This window comes from Sebastes fasciatus, chromosome 17 (assembly GCF_043250625.1).
Source record: "Sebastes fasciatus isolate fSebFas1 chromosome 17, fSebFas1.pri, whole genome shotgun sequence".
NCBI classification, from domain to species: Eukaryota; Metazoa; Chordata; class Actinopteri; order Perciformes; family Sebastidae; genus Sebastes; species Sebastes fasciatus.
The window spans coordinates 29,386,908-29,408,919 of NC_133811.1; the positions used below are offsets into that span (position 1 = coordinate 29,386,908).

At 41.1% G+C, this 22,012-nt stretch overlaps 1 protein-coding gene across 1 annotated transcript in view; it reads left to right on the plus strand.

Annotated features, from left to right (window-relative positions):
• LOC141755038 (venom phosphodiesterase 1) overlaps positions 1 to 19,082 on the plus strand; it is a 49,472-nt gene extending 30,390 nt beyond the window's left edge. The window contains exons 13-25 of the mRNA XM_074614595.1: positions 103 to 222; positions 1,403 to 1,434; positions 1,936 to 2,063; positions 2,534 to 2,603; positions 4,039 to 4,126; positions 4,665 to 4,837; positions 8,343 to 8,388; positions 8,728 to 8,882; positions 11,540 to 11,675; positions 14,594 to 14,671; positions 15,438 to 15,570; positions 17,103 to 17,259; positions 18,519 to 19,082. Coding sequence (XP_074470696.1) covers positions 103 to 222; positions 1,403 to 1,434; positions 1,936 to 2,063; positions 2,534 to 2,603; positions 4,039 to 4,126; positions 4,665 to 4,837; positions 8,343 to 8,388; positions 8,728 to 8,882; positions 11,540 to 11,675; positions 14,594 to 14,671; positions 15,438 to 15,570; positions 17,103 to 17,259; positions 18,519 to 18,692 — 1,490 coding nt within the window. The 3' untranslated portion in view covers positions 18,693 to 19,082. The remainder of the gene's footprint in view (positions 1 to 102; positions 223 to 1,402; positions 1,435 to 1,935; positions 2,064 to 2,533; positions 2,604 to 4,038; positions 4,127 to 4,664; positions 4,838 to 8,342; positions 8,389 to 8,727; positions 8,883 to 11,539; positions 11,676 to 14,593; positions 14,672 to 15,437; positions 15,571 to 17,102; positions 17,260 to 18,518) is intronic.
• Positions 19,083 to 22,012: the final 2,930 nt, after the last annotated feature.

Consider the following 22,012-nt stretch of genomic DNA (forward strand, 5'->3'; position numbering starts at 1 on the left):
GATGAGAAGAAAAAACATGCAAAACCACTGGTTCACCAACGGTGTTACAGTATGTAGTTTATATATAAGAGAGATTAATATAACCGCTGATTGCTGTTGCAGGTATGGAGGACATGAGCTGCGACAGGAAGGAGGTGCTGCAGGATCTGGTGGGCAACATCACGAACTACTGGGTCACCGAGGGACCTTTCGGACGCATCAGGGCCAAAAAAGACACAGTGTGTGAGTAAATATAATGAGGCTATTTACTGCTTTATGAGTCGAGTATAAGGATCCAGGTGATAGCTCTGACAAAAGAAACACTGATATTATAGAAAGGTTTGTGAATGAGTTTCAAAACCTCAAAATCAACCAATCGAGAATCAAACAAGCGAAAACATGAAAAATACACCTGATTGTCAAGACAACACATGGCCGTTTCCATTTCTCATTCATTCAATAGCACAAAGTGCAGGTTTGTTTGGCATCCAGTGGAATAAATGGTGTCACAACCGAACCTGCATGTTCTCGGAAAAATGTTCCTGATGTTCAGCCGCCGTATCCGTATCCAACGAAGCATCTGGGCGCCGCTGAGCTGTGCCTCTGCAGTCGGATGAAACCAGTCGAGTATGAAGATCTGAGATAACGTACAATACTTACAATCAGGGAATCCTTTTATGTGACACAACATAAGATGACCTATTGATACCGAAGGGAAAACTCTCGGTGGATGTAAAGGGTAGGTCCTATGGTGCTGATGGTGTTTTGCAGTACAGTAGATGATGTCATGTACGTCCACTTAAAGTACTTGTTTTTGCAGTGACAGGCTCTGATTGTGATTACAAGTGTCTGACATCATGGAAAGAGTCTCGCTCAAGGAGAAGTCTCGTTGTGAAATCTGGCGAGGTGACGTGTTGCTGGAAGACAATGATGGAATAGTGGAATACAGCCATGGTGGAAACGTGAGTTTGTTGTGTTGGAGTACAGAAAGCAAAGCTTAGTGTCATCTAAAAGATTTCACATCAAGACTCCTCCTTGAGCGGGACAATAACAAACAGACCGGGTCAAGTGAAGGGTAAGAAAAAGCTCTCTAGGGTCCTTTCCATAATGTTGTCAGACACTTATAACAACAATCTGAGCCCGTCAGCGGCAAAAACAATAACTTTTAGTAGACGTAACGTTACACTAACGCTGCTCACTCGCCCTCGCAGCTCGTTTAGTGCTCTCCCTCAATACTGGACCAGTTTCAGAAAATGTTTTCCCATTAGTCACTTTGTCACGAAAACATGAGGAAAGTAGGTTGAAAAACACAGAAATTACTCTTTAAATTGGATGATTGTTATTCATTGGAAAAAGGTTTTGGCTTTGTGTTTGCTGTAATTACAGAAATGTTGTCTTCATCCTTTTATTCTTTTTTCGACAGTGGACTCAGCCGGACTCGTTGCTAACATGACTGTAAGTGTTCCAAATGTTCACTGTGAATAGTGAAATGAAAGAGAGCTACCAAATAAGACAAATGAGATGATTTTTTAATGAAATGATGACCTGAGTGCAAGTAAAACATACATTTTAAAATTACTTTATTGTTTGTTATTCTCTTGAAATGCTGAAACATTACACTTTGTTTGGCCAAATATAAGACATGTTTGTCTATTTAACCCTCTGAGACCCACAATAGACCTGTTTTTGTCTTTTTTTAGGAGGGTACAGAGGGTCTTTAGGGGGAGATAGCAGGTCAACAAAAATGTATCCTATTTGCGTTACTGAGCCTCCTTCCCGACAAACTAGCACGCCATTGTTACCAATTGATTCTTTAGGGGTTTTTAGTTTCTTATGATGTCCGTGCCTTCACTTTAGCTCTAAAACTGAACCTGCTACAGCCTCTGAAAGACAGGAAAGTCGGGTCTCAGGTGGTTAAAATAAAATCATTGTCTGTGATTGTTCTGGTGATTTCAGTGTAAGAAGCCGGACCAAAAGATCAAGACTTATCTGAAGGCCAACCTGCCGAAGCGCCTCCACTTTGCCAACAGCCGTCGCATTGAAGATGTTAACGTACTGGTTGACCCTAAGTGGCTGTTTGAGAGGTATCCATGTTGTTGTTGTTGTTGTGTCTTTACTGCAGTTGTAGCCTGGAGTTTAGATCGTTTTTTACACCACAAAAACTGACTAATATCAGATGGAGGTTTGGTGGAAAGGTAACAGCACAGTGTCTCATTGTCAGTGACAGTAACAAAAGGCACTGTTTTGACATCACAACAAAAAGACTGAGAGGAAAACAAGCTGCTTTTCATAATGTGGTAAGTATGATGACATTTCAGATTGTACCGAACACAGTTGGGGGGTTTTCCTGGAGGTTAACGAGGCAGATTCTGCAGGGGTTTAAAGCACAGCACTGATTGAAACCAGCGACTAACAATGTAATAATCTCACTGGCCCTTTGTCTGAACTCCTCATACCAAAGAAGTTTATTGCTTCACCCTCTTACCCCCTCCAGCTCTGCAAACTCAGCATTTCATCAGATCTGAGTAATTTCCTGTTCTGTGTGTCCTCGTAGGTACCCAGGATCACTCACATTCTGCTCTGGCGGGGGTCACGGCTATGACAACGATGCTGAGAGCATGCATGTGAGCGCTGATGATACCTATTCTGTCCAGTCAGCAGTAATGTCTCTAAGGGCGCTTCCACAAGCCACGGTCCGCTTGGCTATAGTTCGAATCAGAGAGAGAGAGAGAGAGAGAGAGAGAAAAGAGAGAGTAAAGCTGCAGTTGGTAGAAATGGAGCGAATATGTCTAAAAAAAGTTATTTTTTATAAAATTATATCCTGACAGTAGTGAATGAGACAGGTAATCTGAAAAAAATCATGTGCCTCTGTGTCCTCCGGTGTCCTCCGGTGTCCTCCGGTGCTCCTAACGGCATCTGCAAGATTTCACAGAACGGAAGAAAAACAAGCAGTCAGAGCTGATCTGAGGTCTACTGTCCAGCTGCCGTCTAAGAGAGCCGGCTGTCAATCACTCTGAACTCCGACCAAACGGTCAAACTAGGCAGCGCTGAATGAACTGTCATTGGTGAAAGTCTCCCGTCACGGGCTAGATATTCGAGGAGCAGAAGTCTAGTTTTCTCTCTGAACACTTGAATTCCAATATGCTGAAAGGTTATTATGGAATTTTTGCCCAATGATGCCAAAACATATTGTTGCCTACTACAGCGGACCAAATGAAAAAATAATTTGCAGAGAGGCGTGTACGAAGGAGGGAATTCATTTTTTTAATCTCAAGATCTGCCACTTCTCTGCCGGGAATCACAGACTTTGAAATATTACTGTCAAAGTTTTTATAATTTTTCGATGTTTTCGGGTTGTCCATCCGTCTGATCCATTTGTGTGAACGCAACATATCTCAGGAATGCCTGGAGGGAATTTCTTCAAATCTGGCACAAACATCCACTTGGACTGAAGGATAAACTGACTAGATTTTGATGGTCCAAGGTCACTGTGACCTTGGACCACCAAACAATAACAATTTGGTAATTCTAGTTCCACTTTGACTCGGCATTGATCCACTGTGTGCACGAATCCCTTCTCCTCCAGTTCATCTCTGAATGACTTTATAAACGCCACTATTTTTGTGGACTTTATTTAGCATATTCTGAGTGTTTCTCTTCGGCCCTGATGTCAAGCAAACATCAGACTTCTGCAGAAGTCCAGGTCCGCCCTCTCCCACTCATGTTAAACTTGACAAACTCAACAAATGCCCGCACAGGCAGCCTGCGTTTTGGTTCGCTTGGAAACAGTCTGAGACTGCGTTCACAACCGCCCAAACGAACCGCGCCAGAGTATCGATTAAAACAGACTAAATGTTGGCTTGTGAAAGCGCCCTAAAATACCCTCTAAAATGTTTAGAAAACGCATCTCTATCATTGCATTTAACTATAAAATTCTCCTGTATGTAACTTTATTGTAGTTATTCCTTTAATATTATCTTGACCCTTTTTTCCCAAACCATTGTCATTGTTGCACTGAAATAAATGTTTTCAAATGTCTTCCTCCCTCTTTTCTTGCAGGCCATGTTTGTCAGTTATGGACCAAAGTTCCAGTACAAAACAGAAATTGATCCCTTTTCCAACATCGAGCTGTACAATCTAATGTGTGGTGAGTTTATGGGTGTTTCTTGACAAATTACCGCCAACATAAAGTATCCCGATAAACTGCAGACTGTTATTTGTTGTGGATTAGCCTGGTGCCCAATCACAGCTGCTATGAGTAAAAACCACAGGACAACCAAAATCTAAACTGAAAGCACTGATATCTAGACTTGAAGCTTGCTCGTGATAAATAATGGATCGTATTTGGTCACTCTTTTTATTATTAAACATATATTATCCTCTTGTTGTGAGTCACTTGTGAGCAGGTGGTGCTCCGAAAAACATTTATTGAGCTAAGTTGGCAGAACATGGACATTGGACATGGACAAAGCACCAACTTCACTTGCATTCCTGTACAATACCACCATAGCTAGCTAAATGAATGCCAACTAAATGTTAACTGTGATAGATTACATTTGTCATGCAAGATTCCAGTCTCTGAAAACTGATTTTCAAAGCTTGAATCAAATAAAAACCTTTTGGTGTAGAAATGTTTGGCTGCGATGTAAACTTCACACACTCATCGGTGTGATCGTTCCATGCAGACGTGATGCAGATCTCTCCCACTGACAACAACGGGACCCACGGCAGTATGAACCACGTTCTGAGGCGGCCCCACTACACACCAGCGCCCACTGCAGAGCAGAGCGTTCCGGTTCAGTGTCCCCTGATCAGCCTCGACCCTGCAGACGACCTGGGATGCTCCTGTCCTGCCCTGGTGGGTATTGTAACGCTTAGAGTAGAGTGAACATCTCACTGTAAAGCAAGGAATCTCTGTATGTGTGTCCTGCACGTATCTTGAGAACCGTTCATCCAATCTACTTCAAACTTAATGGGTGTGTTGCTGGGGACCGAAGGATGTGCAGTGTTGAAGTTGGTGAGATTTGGACAAGTGACACGTTCAATAATAAACTGAATAAACAAGCAACAGCACTCTGTGCAGCTTCAGGGCTCTGCGGACTGAAACCTCGGTTACACTCCTAAGCGGACGCGTACACGGACAGCTGCGGACAGCACGGACGCGTAGTAGTTCTGTTTATACTACTTTCTGGGTCCCGGTCCACACATGAGCAATAGAGTGCTACGCTACCACTTGTAGCATAGTGGCTGTGCAGATAAGTCTGGACAAGTCTGCTCGGTCACTACAAATTGGAGGTACATGGATGTCTGCACAGGGCATATGCGTACCAACTTGTCCTCACTCACAACTCATCAAATACCGTCGTTTGGTCAGTAACCCTCGGCATTGGATACCGACGTATGGAGGTGCCTTTTAGTGACTGTAAGAGATGCACCGGGCTTTCAATTCGCTTAAATGTAAACCCATCCGCGGCATTACTAGACTGTCAGAGAAACTGACGTAGTATAAAAAGCATCTGCTCAGGGTGGGCGAGCGGGGTGCATGGGTCAAACAAACACAGGACTTTGACCCAGGAGACCACTGTTCATGGCCCGTGTGAAACTTAAAGTAACCAGTGACTTATTTTGTCATGTAGTCCTGTGAGTCCTGTCAGGTGATTGGTAATCCATGAGTCACGTGAGCAGTTAGACACTCTATTGTCACGTGAGTCGTTAGTCACTCTATTGTCAGGTGAGTCGTTAGTCAGAGAAGTTAATATCAACTACGACCGTTTCTTAACCCTAACTAAGTGGTTGTGCTGCCTCAAACCTAACTTCCTGTGAAAATGGAAGTTTATTTTGAAAGGACACTATGCATGTCATGTAACAAGCGTACATTGACACATTGAAGAGGGGTACCCCGTGCGTCTCCGATGCAGAGGGGCACTGACCAAGCGGCGGTATTTGACGAGTTCGGAGTGAGAATGTGTTGATGCGTCACACGGACACGCGTACTCGTGGAGGTGGGAAGTATAATTTCGGCTTGAATCGAGCTTGTCGTCCGCAGCGGGCATTTACAAGCTGTGGCTCATTGACTGCAGTTCACTTTTACTGTTGGATGCTGGATATAGTAACGTTACTTAAAACCAAACTTCACATGTCCCTATCACCCATGTGCAAATCTACGCCCTTTCATGCAGGGGATTTCCCTAATTCGGTAAAGAGACAAATACAAAGTAATTGTAAATAAAGAGCGGTTGGCGCTGCAGACTCTGACTCCATCATTAACTCAGATGTTACGTCAGGCCAGCCCTCTCACTTAAAATCATTTATAACAAAAATAACAGACATGGAGCCGGTTTCACAATGACACTGGCCCGAGGACAGTGTTTTCCAAGTAAAAATCTGTGATGCCAGCTGGCCAGTGGCACCAACTGACAAAACAGGTTTCTGTTAAATATTTCTTAGAATCATTCATCACATTTTTATACCTTTTCTTGAAGCTCCTTTCAACTGTGGGTTCAAATGGGTTTAAATCACTCCAGTGATTTACTACTTCCACCCACATCTTTCCACGTCTCTTCGCCCACAGTGAAGCCAAGATGACTTTACCAGGGTTATATTCAGACAAAGTGCTTTCAGAGCCACAGAAGATATGGTTTCACCAGATGTTGTTGCTACTGTAGTTTTTTTCCTATGGTGTCAGAAGTACTCACTTAAGTAAAATTTGCAATACTGCCGTGTAAAAATACTCTTTTACAAGTAAAAGTCTTACTTCTCTGCTCTTTTGTAGCTGTGTTTTCATGCAGGCCAAGAGGCATTTTTCCAACCCTGTTGCCAAACAAGGACATTTACGATTCTACAAGACCCCAGACTAGGGAAAGACTTTGGAAATGGAAAATTAAAGGCATGGTTGACGATGTTCTCCAGTATACACTATTTGTTCTATTGGTTGAAATGGTCTTTACACCCTGACAGCGATCCATTCCTGATGAGCTCTGAAAAAGGACCGGAAAAGAGCCGTCATCTGTAGCTTCTGTAATCCTGTAAAAATGTCTACCAATCACTGCATTGCGGTCCGCTTGGAAAGAACCAATCAGATGCCTCCTTGCCTCCCTGCTCGTACTCTACCCTTGGCGTGCACCAGCCTGCAGTTAAAGCGCGTCGCCGCCGCACGTTTACCGGAGAATGGAAGCGAAATCTCAGCTAAAAGTAGAACTGCCGCGTTTACTTGTCATGAGGTAGCGTTGTTGAGTTGAAATCCTTTCTCCGCTACGTGTCTGTGAAGTAGTTACGATGCGGCGGTGCTCGTGCATGTGTGTGTGTGTGGGGGGGGGGGGTGTTGCCTTGGAAGGAGCCCCGAGGGGAGGGGGGGGTTTAGACGGAGCTCCTGAGGCCATGCTACTTTCAAATTATGCTAGCTTTCCAACATCGTCGACCCTATCTTTAATTATAGCTAGATACGAATTAGGTTAGGCAACTAAAACACTTGATGACAATCATCCATCCATTACTTGGCAGCTGATTGGATAAACCATCTGTCAATCAAACTCTTGCCAAGGAGAGCGAAAACATCTTTTCCATCGAGGAAAGCCTTCAGTGCCGTTCTTTGCTCTTCTTTCAATGAAGAAATACTCTCCAGTTCTGATATAACTGATGCTCCTGCAGCATCTACGCTAACCTCTTCAGGAGCCTCCATTGTTGTTTTGGACGACGCCTCGTTGCGTCGCGTCACACACAGCTAAGCCACGCCCCTAGCTGCCAGTAGCTCCTCACAGGACGCTGATTGGTCCGCTGGTAGTCTGGATATAACGCATTACTTGAAACCTGACAAGATGGGTTTTTGTATGATCTTATGATCCCACGATTCTTGGCTGATGATGCTGATGATAATACTAAAGGCAGGATGAAGCTCTGATAGATGCAAAGAAGCAAGAACAACTTGGGAATAGAGCAGGTTGTTGATACAGAAGTTTGTTTTTAAGCCTGAACTTTTGCCTCTAAAAACAGCAGCTCAGTTCCTGACATAGACTGTATATAAGAAGTAGACGTAGTCACCGTGATGTCACCCACTGGTATGTGGACTGCCGTTTTGAAGCCTCGAGTTCGGCATTTTGGCCGTTGCCATTGATTTTTCGCCAAATTATCCACCACCTAGATGATTTTATGACATCTCGGTAGCCATCAAGGGATCATTCTTAACTTTTCAAATCAATGCAGTCGGTTTTCTAACCTTAAACTGTTGCATAAATAACAATGCATTAGTGTTATTATATGTTGCATTTTACCACATTTGATTAGGTAAACATGTACTGTGCTAGGTAAAAAGCCCATTAATTTCCATTAACAGCAGATGTTTTTCTTTTCTTTTCCTCTCCCTTTAGAGTGGAAATGCTATCAACAGCCGTCTGAATCTGACAGCAGTGGAAGGTTAGGAGGCTCACTGGCTTTTGTGCTTTTAAAGAAAGTTTTTTCATACCTTAAATGCCTCTAAGATCTGAAATTTGTGTTTTGATTTTCTAGATTTGGGGATTTTGAGATCAGTTCCTTAAAATGTTGCCATTAATCTTTTTAATTATTACATGAGATGTCACCACTGAACGCACGTTGAGGAAACTCATTGCACTGATCAGTCTCATTTGTGTGTTCTTTCATACATTTCTCCACATTAGTTGACTTTTTCACATTTGCATTCATCTGATATCCAGCATTGTCAAAATACCACTGATTGGACAACGTAAAGGGAAGTGCACTTTTTTTGTCTTTCAGAGTCCGCTGCAGAGACGAAGCACATGCTGTTTGGTCGTCCCCGGATGCTGCAGCATCACCAGAGTTACTGCGTCCTCCACCAGGAGGGATTCATCATCGCCTACAGCCACGAAGCCCTGATGCCCCTGTGGAGCTCCTTCACCATTGACAAGCCAGTAAGTGTGTCAGTGGTGAAGAAAAAAACATAAAAAATTTATGAATTTAATACTTGAAACTTTCAAATGTCTAAATTTGAATCCTATAAAAATACACATGGTGATTGACATCATGTTGATTGTTGAGGAATAACAAGGATGCGTTGTGCACAATTTAAAAATTGATTTATAGCAATTTAATTTCAGTCGATTTCTGTGGCGTCACCTAACAGTAAAATGATCATCACATTTCAGCCCGTTTTTAAGCCCAATCATGTTGTTTTTTCCTAAACCTAACTCCATAATCCTAACACCGAGGGTAACTGTAGAGGTTTTGATGCCAAAAACAAAGTGACGCCAAGGGGCGTGACAAAGCGTGTGATGAGTTGGGATGAGAATGTGTTGCACATTTTGCAGGATCACTCGCACTTGATGTTCGCATGTGTAATCAAAATTTAGTTGCAGTTGCACGATGCATTCAAGAGTTCTTGTTGTTCATGTAAAAAAAAAGAAAAAGGCCGCGCCTACAAGAATTTGACCAGTTAGAGAAAAAAAAGTAGGAAATCTAAAAAGAAAAAACAAATATAAAGACATTTTTAGGATGTCTTTTCACAAATTCTGTGAGATTGAGGAAACCTGTATGGAGAACATTAAAAAAGTGCTCTTCTTATTAATTGAATCCAGGAAACTTTAAATCAGCCATTGTTATGATTAAAAACAAACAGTGTTTTATAAATGGCTACTTGGCAGCACTATAAGCATACACAGAAATAAACTATTCTTCTTGGACCAGGCAACTTGGAGCACGTAGTTCTTGAGATGTCTGGTTAAACAAACAAACATACTGGACTAGTGCACTGGAAGAGTTTGAGTATGAGTCAGGTTTCTGCAGAATATCATATTAGTTGGTGTCTTAACAGCATCAATGTTTGTTCCTGTTTGAATCTGGAGAATCTGGAGAATCACAGCGGAGTATGTGGGGAGAGTAAAGAGATAATATTTAAATTTTCACACTGTAATAGTTCTTCTCCCACGCTACTGATTGTGGACTGTTAGCAGCAGTGTTTATCATATTCCTGTACTGGAATAGTAGCCTATATATCCTCAGGTTTTCTGTGTAGTAATTCGATCAAACACAAATTATAACTTCATCAATCCGCCCAGTCACCAGGAAAAAATTGGTTGGCATTGTATGTTTCTGCAAACCACGGATACGTTGAATGAATGTGATGTTTTTGCCTTCAGGAAGAGCCGGTGACGTAGTATATCCAGCGACCGTTATTGAAAGTTATGTGGTTTAATAACGAGTATAACAATCGAGAAAGTCCACTAAGATATAGCTAGTAGGAATGTTGTAAGTAGGGCTGTTAATCGATTAAAATATCTAATCGCAATTAATTGTATGATTGTCCATAGTTAATCGTGATTAATTAATATTTTATCTGTTCAAAATGTACCTTAAAGGGAGATTCGTAGTATATAATCCTCTTATCAACATGGGAGTGGACAAATATGGTTGCTTTATGCAAAATGTATATATATATTTATTATTGGAAATCAATTAACAACACAAAACCATGACAGATATTGTCCAGAAACCCTCACAGGTACTGCATTTAGCATAAAACAATATGCTCCAATCATAACATGTCAAACTGCAGTCCAACAGGCAACAACAGCTGTCAGTGTGTCAGTGTGCTGACTTGACTATGACTTGCCCCAAACTGCATGTGATTATCATAAAGTGGGCATGTCTGTAAAGGGGAGACTTGTGGGTACCCATAAAACCCATTTACATTCACTGATCTGGAGGTCCGAGGTCAAGGGACCCCTTTGAAAATGGCCATGACAGTTTTTCCTCACCAAAATGTAGTGCTAGTTTGGAGCGTTATTTAACCTCCTTCATGACAAGCTAGTCTGACATGGTTGGTACCGATGGATACTTTACGTCTTCTATTTTCATATGATACCAGTATCTTCACTCTAGCTTTAAAATTACTACATCCTAAAAAATGCAAGTTGCATTAATGTGTTCAGGAAATTAGTTAAAACCAATTTGCGTTAATGTGTAATTATTGCGTTAACTTTGACAGCCCTAGTTGTTACGCTTGTAATTTAACGTTACCTCAGAACGTCCACTAAGGGCGGTCGTTGTTTACTTACGATAGTTATGCAGTTACGTTTTTTGCGTTGCGTTGTTACGTTATTATTTGAACACAAACATGGATCTTTTTTCTAACCTTAACCAAGTAGGTTTGTTGCCTAAACCTAACCAAAACGTTAACGTTTCTGCAAGCATGACACGAGGCTGACACACATTTATTAAACTTTTTTCTTTTTGGTTCAGAAACATCGACAGTCAACGCATCTCCTGGTTTGCAGAAACGTACAATGACAAAGTTTTTTTCTGGCGACTGAATTGATCGTATTACGCAGATAGAGTTGGTTTTTCATACAGTTTTCAGGGACTTAGTTCCAGTGAAAATAAATCAAAATCCAGAAACCTTTAAGTGGAGCAACTTTATCTCAAAGCTTTAGCATATAACACCAAAATTGAATTAAAGAAGCATTCAAAGATTTGAAAAGTGTTCTTATTTGTTACTGAGTTGAAGAGACAAATTGTGTCTGAAGCTGATTACTGTAATTTAACTGAAGCTTGGCTTTTCCCATTTTTATAGACGAACATGGATCCGTTACCACCAGTGACACCAGACTGTTTGAGGGCTGATGTCAGACTACCAGCATCCCAAAGTCCCAGATGTGACCAGTACAACACTGCTGGGAACCTGACGCACGCCTTCCTTTATTCGCCCAGTATGTATCAGCACCCACCCAACACCTAATCACACAGGACAACACACATTCAGTGACACAGCAATGTTGTGTTTGGTGTATCTCTTGTGGTCAAAAGAATGTGAGCATCTCCTGAGTTGCTTCTCTCTTTTCCTCTGGCTCTCTATCACTCTTTAACACCCACTTCCATAGAATATCAGCTCATCCACCCCCTATCTCATTACATGGAAGATGTTGTGTAAATTCTCCATCATTTCGTTCCTGTTTCCAGCCCAATGACACAGTGTTTTTACTCATAACAAACTCCCCCATCGCCCAACAGCACAATTTCATCCTAAAAATGTTACTTCCCAGATGTTTAGCCTTGAGCCTGGGCATCATGTAAAAAGAAAAAGGCCTGATTCATCCCACAGACTGTTCGTTGGACAGGTTTTATTTCTTTAATTTCTATTTTTTTGTTATATTTTTTTATATGGTATACACTTATATTTCAGCCCTCCATTTCTCACATTATATTGTAGAATGTGTCGCTTTATTTTTTGAATATTTCATTTTAAAACAATATTTAATTGGCATCCCTTCCATGGATATTACCAACAGGAGAAACCTCGTCCTGTGTCCTCTTCTTGTGATGTTCATGAACTCTATATTAGTGTCCATAGTGTCCAGTTTGGTGACATTATTATAACGTTTCTGCTCTATGCAGATGATGTTGTCCTTGTGTGGTATAATCAGGATGCAAATTCAAGTCTAACATCAGGGGTTTCTGTCAGATAAAAAGGTACACAATTCCACTTTGTACCCTAAAAGTTATGTTTAATTTGTAACAATAAATACTCGGGCTGTCAATCGATTGAAATATGTAATCGCTATTAATCGCATGATTGTCCATAGTTAATTGCGATTAATCGCAATTTTTTAATCTGTTCAAAATGTACCTTAAAGGGAGATTTGTCAAGTATTTAATACTCTTATCGACAAATATTTTATGTCTGCAGTGACTTCTAGTACGAGACACGAAGTGTTTAACATTTAACCCAAACTACTAACCTTGCAAGGTAGGAAATTGGAAAAAGGCATCAACATGATCCTTTAAGTTTCTCAAGACTAAAATTTTGACTCACAAAACGAGAAATAGAAAGTGTGTTAATTGATCATCCACCTCCTCTATTTACACGCCTTGACTTTATCTCCTGCTGGGAAAATACACTCTCCCTTTGGCACTTGGACCTTGTTTGCATTTTAGGACCATTTCACAAGATTCTCTGAGGCCAGACATCTGCACTGTAATGAAAACAACTGGTTGGCTGGATATTCACCATCTAATATTGTAAAACTGTCAATATTCAAAATCTACACGGTTCATTTCTCACCTCAAACATGCTCAGAAGTGAATTTAGTGATGAAATAGCTACGAAAAATGTAAAAAAAAAAAAAAAACGAGCTGAGTTTTTGGCTGCTGTTGTTGTAACCGTAGCTTGTAACGTTCCAGCGCTTTGCATTGTGGGATACAGTAGGCGAGGTAGACTGGTCCGATGTATGTATGACATCTGGGTATTTTTGTCATACTGGAGATTTTGCTTTTGTTTGCATCCTGCAGTACGTACTACTAGTATAGTATGAGGTTGTTCTACTAGTATAGTATGAGGTTGTACTACTAGTATAGTATGAGGTTGTTCTACTAGTATAGTATGAGGTTGTACTACTAGTATAGTATGAGGTTGTACTACTAGTATAGTATGAGGTTGTACTACTAGTATTGTAAGAGGTTGTACTACTAGTATAATATGAGGTTGTACTACTAGTATAGTATGAAGTTGTACTACTAGTATAGTATGAGGCTGTACTACTAGTATAGTATGAGGCTGTACTACTAGTATAGTATGAGGTTGTACTACTAGTATAGTATGAAGTTGTACTACTAGTATAGTATGAGGCTGTACTACTAGTATAGTATGAGGCTGTACTACTAGTATAGTATGAGGTTTCAGATACAGCCAGAGACTGGCAATGGGCCAGTAACTGCAGGGCAGATGAGGGGAAGTGGGAACAGGTGCACGGGGAGGCTCAACTGATAGGATAGGAATGGTGGGAAAGGGATTACCACATGACAGGAGAGATTGTATCTGATAAACAGATGAAAGCGAATAACCAGGGCTTGTCTGGAGTTGTGACGCTGTAATAATAAAAAGCACCTCGAGGCTTCTGTTCTCTAGAAATGACATGGGTTGCTCTTCTCCATTTCTCACAGACATCAAGTAGCGCACAGAAACATGAGCCTGACTGAAAATAACTTCTTCCATTGAACTTCACATTAACTCTTTCTTCCCTTGTACTTTTCAAACTGATAGCACGTCGTCACAGAGCTGCTGGAAGGGAAATGTTGGTTTCTACAGAACTGAGGCAGTTTTGGTATTTTTGTCTCTCTCTCCTTAATGTGAAAGTGAGAACACAATGCAGCAGGTCCCAATGATTGATACACACCTAAATTAGTCCTTTTTTATAACCATGGAAAATGCATTTTCAGAAAAAGTTGTAATACATTTACTACAACAGATAAAAAAGAGGGAGTGTCTACTTCCTGTGCCGGACACATTCAGTTCTGTGAATTTAATTCAAGCATTGTTTTCCAGGAAGCTTTGCCTTTCTTGTGTTTGAATAGAAAATGAGTTATTATACTTGAAGGCCTTTAGCAGTTATATTAGATGCATTGAACATCTTTCAGTTTTGGCTTATCAAAACATTTTCATGCAGATGTGGAAACTGGAAACCTTTTCTTCTCTTTTAAGCACAAAGGTCATTCATGTAAAAGTCCACAGGTTTTTAGGATAGTACCAGGCAGTTATACTTTCTGTCTTTACAAGTTCAATGAAGTTCTTCCTCTCACCACAAGTTACCACATGTAAAAATCATTGTTTTTTGTTGTTGTGTTTTTGCAGATCTGAATGCGACGGCGGACCAGCAGTACGATGCTCTACTTATGAGTAATGTTGTGCCAATGTACCCCGAGTTTCAGAGTAAGTTACTGGTTAAAGCCAGGGTTGGGTAGTGTTCTTCAAAAACTAAGGCTGTCAATTGATTAAAATATTTAATCGCATGATTGTCCATAGTTAATCGTAATTAATAGCAAATTAATCACACATATTTTATCTGTTCAAAACGTACCTTAAAGGGAGATTTGTCAAGTATTTAATACTCTTATCAACATGGGAGTGGACAAATATGCTGCTTTATGCAAAAGTATGTATATAATAATTATTGGAAATCAATTAACAACACAAAACGATGACAGATATTGTCCAGAAACCCTCACAGGTACTGCATTTAGCATAAAAAGTAGTCATCATAACATGGCAAACTGCAGCCCAACAGGCAGCAACAGCTGTCAGTGTGTCAGTGTGCTGACTTGACTATGACTTGCCCCAAACGGCATGTGATTATCATAAAGTGGACAAGTCTGTAAAGGGAAGACGTGTTATTATCACGTTTACCTTGACAGCCCTTGTTCAGAATGCTAATTTTGGGGAAGTGGCTTTGGAAGCCTGAAGCGTCGGACTGTGTTGCCAACTTGGCACCTTTCTCTCAAGATTTAGGGAGCTAGAGCTACTTTCATTGGAGGAGTTGCCAACACTGGCTTGGGTTTTTTGTTTGGATCATTTTTAAAGTCTAGCGTACTCTTTCTGATTACTCAACACTACCAAAGCTAGCTTTAATATCACGGCAAAAACTCACAACTTCAACTTTTTTTCTTTGAATTTAATCTCCTCCCCTCTCCTCTTTTAGAGATCTGGGACTACTTTCATGGCACCCTACTAAAGAAATACGCCTCTGTTTACAACGGCATTAACGTAGTGACGGGCCCCGCCTTCGATTACAACTACGATGGCCAATACGACACTCCAGACCAGATCCAGCAGTAAGTGTGTACACTGTCTGATGACAGATGATAACATGATCATTACCACTATTACAGCTTCTTCTTTTTCAGGACAAACAGCCTGCACCACTGTCAAGTTTTTAGGTTTTAAAAGATGAAAAAGGATTATAACCAGAAGGTCACATTGGGGATTCAAAGTGCTTCATATGAGACATAAAAAGGCATTAAAAGAAATACAACATCATATAAAAAGATATAAAACAAAGGATTTAAAAAGAATACAATTTAATATGAGATAAAAAAAAAAAAGCTAAACAAACAGTATAAACAGAGTAAAAAATACAGTGCAGTGCAAGACTTGAAAGACTATCCCCAAAAGTAATTCACTAAAAGACGTCAGCAATGCAACACATTCTCACTCCAAACTCGTCAAACACTGTTGCTTGGTCAGTGCCCCTTGACATCTGAGATCGACACACGGGGTACCAATCTAGCGTCACTTTTGGACGGACCTGGGTTGGCGTGTCAATATGCGCTTGTTACATGCATAGTGTCCTTTTAAAAATAAACTTCCATTTTCAACACAACCACTTAGGTAGGGTTAGTAAACGGTTGTGGTTGGCGTTAACTTCACTGACTAGCAACTCCTGGGATTTAAGATACTGAAATACCGCTGTTTGGTCAGTGCCCTCGGCGTCGGGAAACCGACACACGGAGGCGCCATTTAGCGACAGTATGTGACGAACCGGGCTTGACTTATTTCTCACGTTACTCATCGGTATCGTCAGTCCTGCTAGTCAATTAATGTCAACCACGACTGTTTCCTAACCTTAACTGAGTGGTTGTGTTGCCTAAACCTAACTTTCTGTGAAAACACAAGTTTATTTTGAAAGGACATTATGCATGTAACGAGCGTATATTGACACGCCGTTCCCGGTCCGTCCAAAAGAAGCCCAAGGGGTATCCCTTGCGTCGGTGTTTGATGAGTTGGGAGTGAGAACGTGTTGGCATTTGATGATGAAGTTGAGTCTCTTTCCTTGGAAAAAGACGCTCCATGTTCATGCCATGGGCAGTTTCATTAAGAGTCAACAAACACTTCCAGCATCCCGCCCTTTTTCTCCTCAATTTCATCATTAGTTTGATTAGACACCAAAGTGTGGTTTGGGCTTTTGCTTCACTCCTACTTTTCTCACAGGAACAGGAACATTTATGTGTTAAGTGTCGCGTCCTTAATAAATATTAAAGCTCCAGCGTACAGTGGGCTTTCAGTGTGTCGACAGTTTGTTTGGCCCTTTCCTGTTTCAACAAGACAGCGCCTCCGTGCACAAAACCATCAACACGAAGACTGATCAACAACATCAGTGTTGGACCTAACTGATGTTGTTGAATCGGAGCAAATCCCTGCAGCTGTTTCAACATTTTGTGGACAGACTGAAACCAGAAGAGAAGATTAACATTTTAACATATTATCACATCTGCAACCACTAGACATGACTGGAAGGTTCAATTTTATTGAATTAAACTGCATATTGCTACTGAATAAGACTGTCTTTGTCTCTGTGTGACTTCAGGTTTGTCTCCGGCACGAACATCTCGATTCCCACCCATTACTTTGTGGTGATGACCAGCTGCAGGGACTCGGCCCTACCGGTGACCGCCTGTAGCGGCGAGCTGCAGACCGTGTCCTTCCTGCTGCCTCACAGACCCAACAACTCGGAGAGCTGCAAAGTAAGAAACCATAATGTCAGAGATTTACTGCGGTCCGGGCCAGACAAATAAAGCGAAACTCTGTGTATGACTTAGAGTGAAACTGATTCCCCAGGGGCGGCCTTTCGAGCTGGCTGGCTGCTCCGGAACAAAGCAGCAGTCTGTTCCTGTGATGATGTTCCCATTTACTGATCCTCGAGGAGTGAGGTCACTTCAAAGTAATGAAAAAAGATTCAGACCAAAAAGGAGTCATTGTTCATTGTTCGTTCTTGATGAAGTATTTCACAGTGAAACAGCCTTTAAATCAGACATGGATGACATATTTCTGTAAACAAAACCAAAGCATGGGCAGCTCTGACCCGTTGAGGCATGAACGCCACTAGACCTCTGAAGGTCTGCTGTGGTATCTGGCACCAAGCCGTCAGTAGCAGATCCTTTAAGTCCTGTATAAGTTGCGAGGTGGAGCCTCCGTGAATTGGACTTGTTTGTCCAGCACATCCCACAGATGCTCGATTGGATTGAGATCTGGAGAATTTGGAGGTCAACACCTCCAACTCGTCGCCATTCACATGATGTAAAAGAAAACGTGATTCATCAGACCGGGCCACCTTCTTCCATTGCTCCGTGGTCCAGTTCTGATGCTCACGTGCCCATCGTAGGCGCTTTTGGCGGCGGACACGGGTCAACATGGGCACCCTGACCGGTCCCCATACGCAACAAACTGCTCCTCACTGTGTGTTATGACACCTTTCTATCGGAAACAACATTAACTTTTTCAGCAGTTTGAGCTCCAGTAGTTCTTCTATTGGATCGGACAACACGGGCCAGCCTTCGCTCCCCACGTGCATCAATGAGCCTCGGGTCTGACCCTGTCGCCGTTCACCGTTTTTTCTTCCTTGGACCACTTTTGGTAGGTCCTGACCACTGCAGACCGGGAACATCCCATAAGAGCTTCACTTCTGGAGATGCTCTGACCCGGTCGTCTAGCCGTCACTATCTGGCCCTTGTTGTCAAAGTCGCTCACATCCTTACGCTGGCCCATTTTTTCTGCTTAGTGCACAAAGTTCAAAGTTCAAAATGTCCGACTTTTTGTTATTATGTATTAAATGTATTATAATGAAACAAAGGTTGAAAGGTTTAATATCCTGTAAACAATTTGATTTGGCTGGCAAAATATTTACTCAAATTTAGATTTTTAAGATCTCCTGCTTGTGCTTACGTATGTCCAAACAGTCAAATTTCAGTTATTGTTTTGTCACTTTTTCATTTTGCTTTGACAGAGCACACAAGCTGAACCTCATTGGGTTGAAGACCTCATGTGGTTCCATCAATCACGAGTCCGAGACGTCGAGTGGATCACTGGATTGGACTTTTACCAGGGCAGCAATCGACCAATCCCAGAGCTGCTGAGGATGAAGACCCGCCCCACAGCCGCCATTCACAGAAAACAATGAAATTGCTCTTTTCCAGAAAAAAACAATCACCAAGATGTTTTATTCAATATCTGTGAAAGTATTGTAGTATTGAGTAAATCTTAGATTGTGTTATCAACACTGGACTGAAGGTATCAATTATCCAATAGAGCTACATTGTTTATTTATTTACCTTTCAATTTAAAAATTTTATTTGTATTATTTAATTTTATTATATTTCTATTGTCGTGATTTTTATCCTGCTGATTTTTTTTTTTTTTTTAATCTGTATTCAAGGTGTTATTTCATGCAAAGCCCAAATGAGACGAGATTGAACGAGTATTTACGTAGAAAACGTCATTGTAAATAAAAACTCAAAATAATCAGCCATCACAGATTTGGATCAATAAATAATAAAACAATTTTTGCACGTTTTCACAACTTGTGGGTTACTTTCTAGAAGTGACCCTGTTTTATTTGGTCACTCCAAATCACATTTGGATAAATGAATGTAACTGCCCCTGAGTTCAGCATGAGCCATCAAAAATATGTCTGTGTTTTAAGAGGAAAGACAGATTTTGTGAAGACAATTTCATTTAAATGTATGAGAGGCAGATGGAGTCAACAAAGATAAATTAATATAAAGCGTCTTCTATTTGTTTTTATACCTCCGAGGCATTTTGTTTTTGGATTGTTCGTCCAGTCCATCAACCCGATCTCACAGGAATTCGTATAAATACCACGCACATTTCACGGACATTACACGTGTCATTTGTACACCAAGCAAACGTCCACAGTTAGGTTTAGGCAAGAAAACCACTTAGTTAGGTTAACGGAAAACGTCATGGTTGGGCTTAAAATAAGTACGTAAACTAAGTAAAACACGTACGGAAACAACGTAAAACAAATACGGAAAACACGTCACGAACGTCAATAAACACTATGTGACAAACATCACGTGACAAACGTCACTAATGTAACTTACAAAACAAAATACCAGTCAACAACAGTCTCCTGGTTAAAACTCGCTTTAAATGCTCCAGCCGCAAAGAATTGTGGGATGTTATTCTCTCCTTTCCTTTGGTAAAGGATGGTCCGGTGTATCCTCTGCTAAAGGAGATAATAAAAGAAGCATTGAAGCACTTTTCCTTAACATTTAGAGGATTCAAACAGCTCTTATCACGGCTGCTACTGAGATACTTCTGGGTCGTTTCACTCCGTTAGGAACCTTCGTATCTGAGGGTACATCCCAAGTCTCTTATTTGTTGTTTCCTCGCTCCTCGCTTGAACCGGAAGTTATTCTGTTGCGCCTCAAAGCTCTTATTTCTGCACGGAGGATGGAGGATGGAGGATGGAGGATTGAGGAGTGATCTCTGAGGAGCGTTTAGCGAGGATACACGAGAGCAGCCTTCACGGAAGTTTTTTACCGACCGACACGCCCCCTTATTGGATATCACGTACCGATTGGACGCTGCTGCTGATCGGGACTGATCTGATAACTTTACCTCTCAGCATCACTGGAGTTTCAAACCGGAGTGAAGACAGATCACAGATTAAATGTTTTATATTTGAGTTGTTTTCTGATTCATCATCTAGTTAACATCTGAGTTAATTATAGCTCTGAACAGCAGCAGAAGGACCTGCAGTAGCTCTCCTTCACACACCGCGGCTAAAGTCTGTCACTGACAGAGCTATTTAAAACATGATCAACGGATCTAAAACAACTTTCTGCATTTAATTGAAAGAGTTTTCTTTTCATGATCTGTAATTTCCCCCATTCAATTTTAATTAAGAATACAATTAAAGTCAGAGAGAGAAGGAGAGAGAAGGAGAGTCTCTCTGCAACAAACTCTGCCACAGATAAGTTTGTTTCTTTATTACAGTTCAGACACAAACAGCTGTTAAAGCTGACTCCGATCCAGCTGTGATCAGCAGCTGCTGTGATTAGAAACAGGGACGTCTCATGTCTCTTAAAACATATTTCCTCGTTTCCTCTCTCCTCGCATGGTTTCCTTGCGTCTCTCCATGCATCCCAGGTGGGAGGGACTTAAGACGCAAGTGAGAGAAACGTGGATGCAATTTAGAGACTTGGGATGTACTCATTGAGGTAATCGGATTCAGGGTGGAGAAATCAGAAGATCTCCTTCTGGGAGCCCGGGCAGCTGTTTACACTTCAGCTAACGGGCTGCATGGCACATTGTCAGCTTTGAGTCAGGTTTCCAGTGCACTCTGCAGTTCAGTGGGTTGAATGGGAGAATCTCTGCAGGCACTTATAAGAATGTTGGACATCTCACATTGAGAAATGATGGGGAAAAAAGATACTTTAAGGCCGTAGAGTGAACATGCCATAAAGCCAATATGTCCAGAATTCTTCGATGGCAAAGATTTGAGGAAGTCTTTTATTTAACTTACCAAATTTGCACATAATAAGAATTTATTTACAATTAGTGTATTGTTTTACAGCTCTGTCTCTTAAAAGTTATGTTCCCCTACAACAAAATTCTGCTTTGTGCATAACATTTGTAGGGTATTTTCTCAGGGATTCCGATTGTTTTTGATGTATCATAAATATGTTTTTAATCATAGTCCGCGGAAATCCGCGTACGGAGGAGGTCGGGTTGGATCAATGGGTCAAACAAACAGGACTTTTACCCAGGAGACTGCTGTTTGTGTCCTGTGTGAAACCAGAAGTCAACATTCACTTATTTCAATTTACATCCATAACTTAATAACGCAACAAACAGTCATTTTAAGCCACACCAAGATATTTTTACTAAACTTAACTTTTTGTTTTGTTTTGTTTTGTTTCAATTTACATATTAAACCACGTGTTTAAAACTGTTTAAAACTGTTTAAAACCGCAACCATAAATCCGGAGGAAAATACGTTTCCCTCGAAATGTAATTAAGAATGCAGTTTAGTTTTATGGGAACGTGATTCTGTAGGAGACAGAGTTGTATATTAAGAACTCAGACATACTCACTGTACAGTAAGTGACGACTTTTATGACCTGTTAGCCATGCACCGTGTGTGTCTTCGCGCTTTAAACTACGTCACTGGATATCTGGATTCACATGTAGAAGCTGTAGGCAACGGCACAAGATGTTTGGTATTGGAAGCGTTCCTGTTTCCGTTTGTAGTCCAAGTAGTATTGACTGATTACGTTAGAGCAGTCTTTGGTTGCATGCAGGTAAACGGTCCATGTGGAGAGCAAAAGAGGCGGAACACATTGGCCAAAATGCAATCTGGGAACCCACCGGCTATTGTCTTTTTATTGGTTTAAGATTAGTTTATAAACTGGCTACTGGTGAAACAATCCGGTTGGAGACGTTGTCTCTCAGCTCAAACTCCCGTCTCGCATC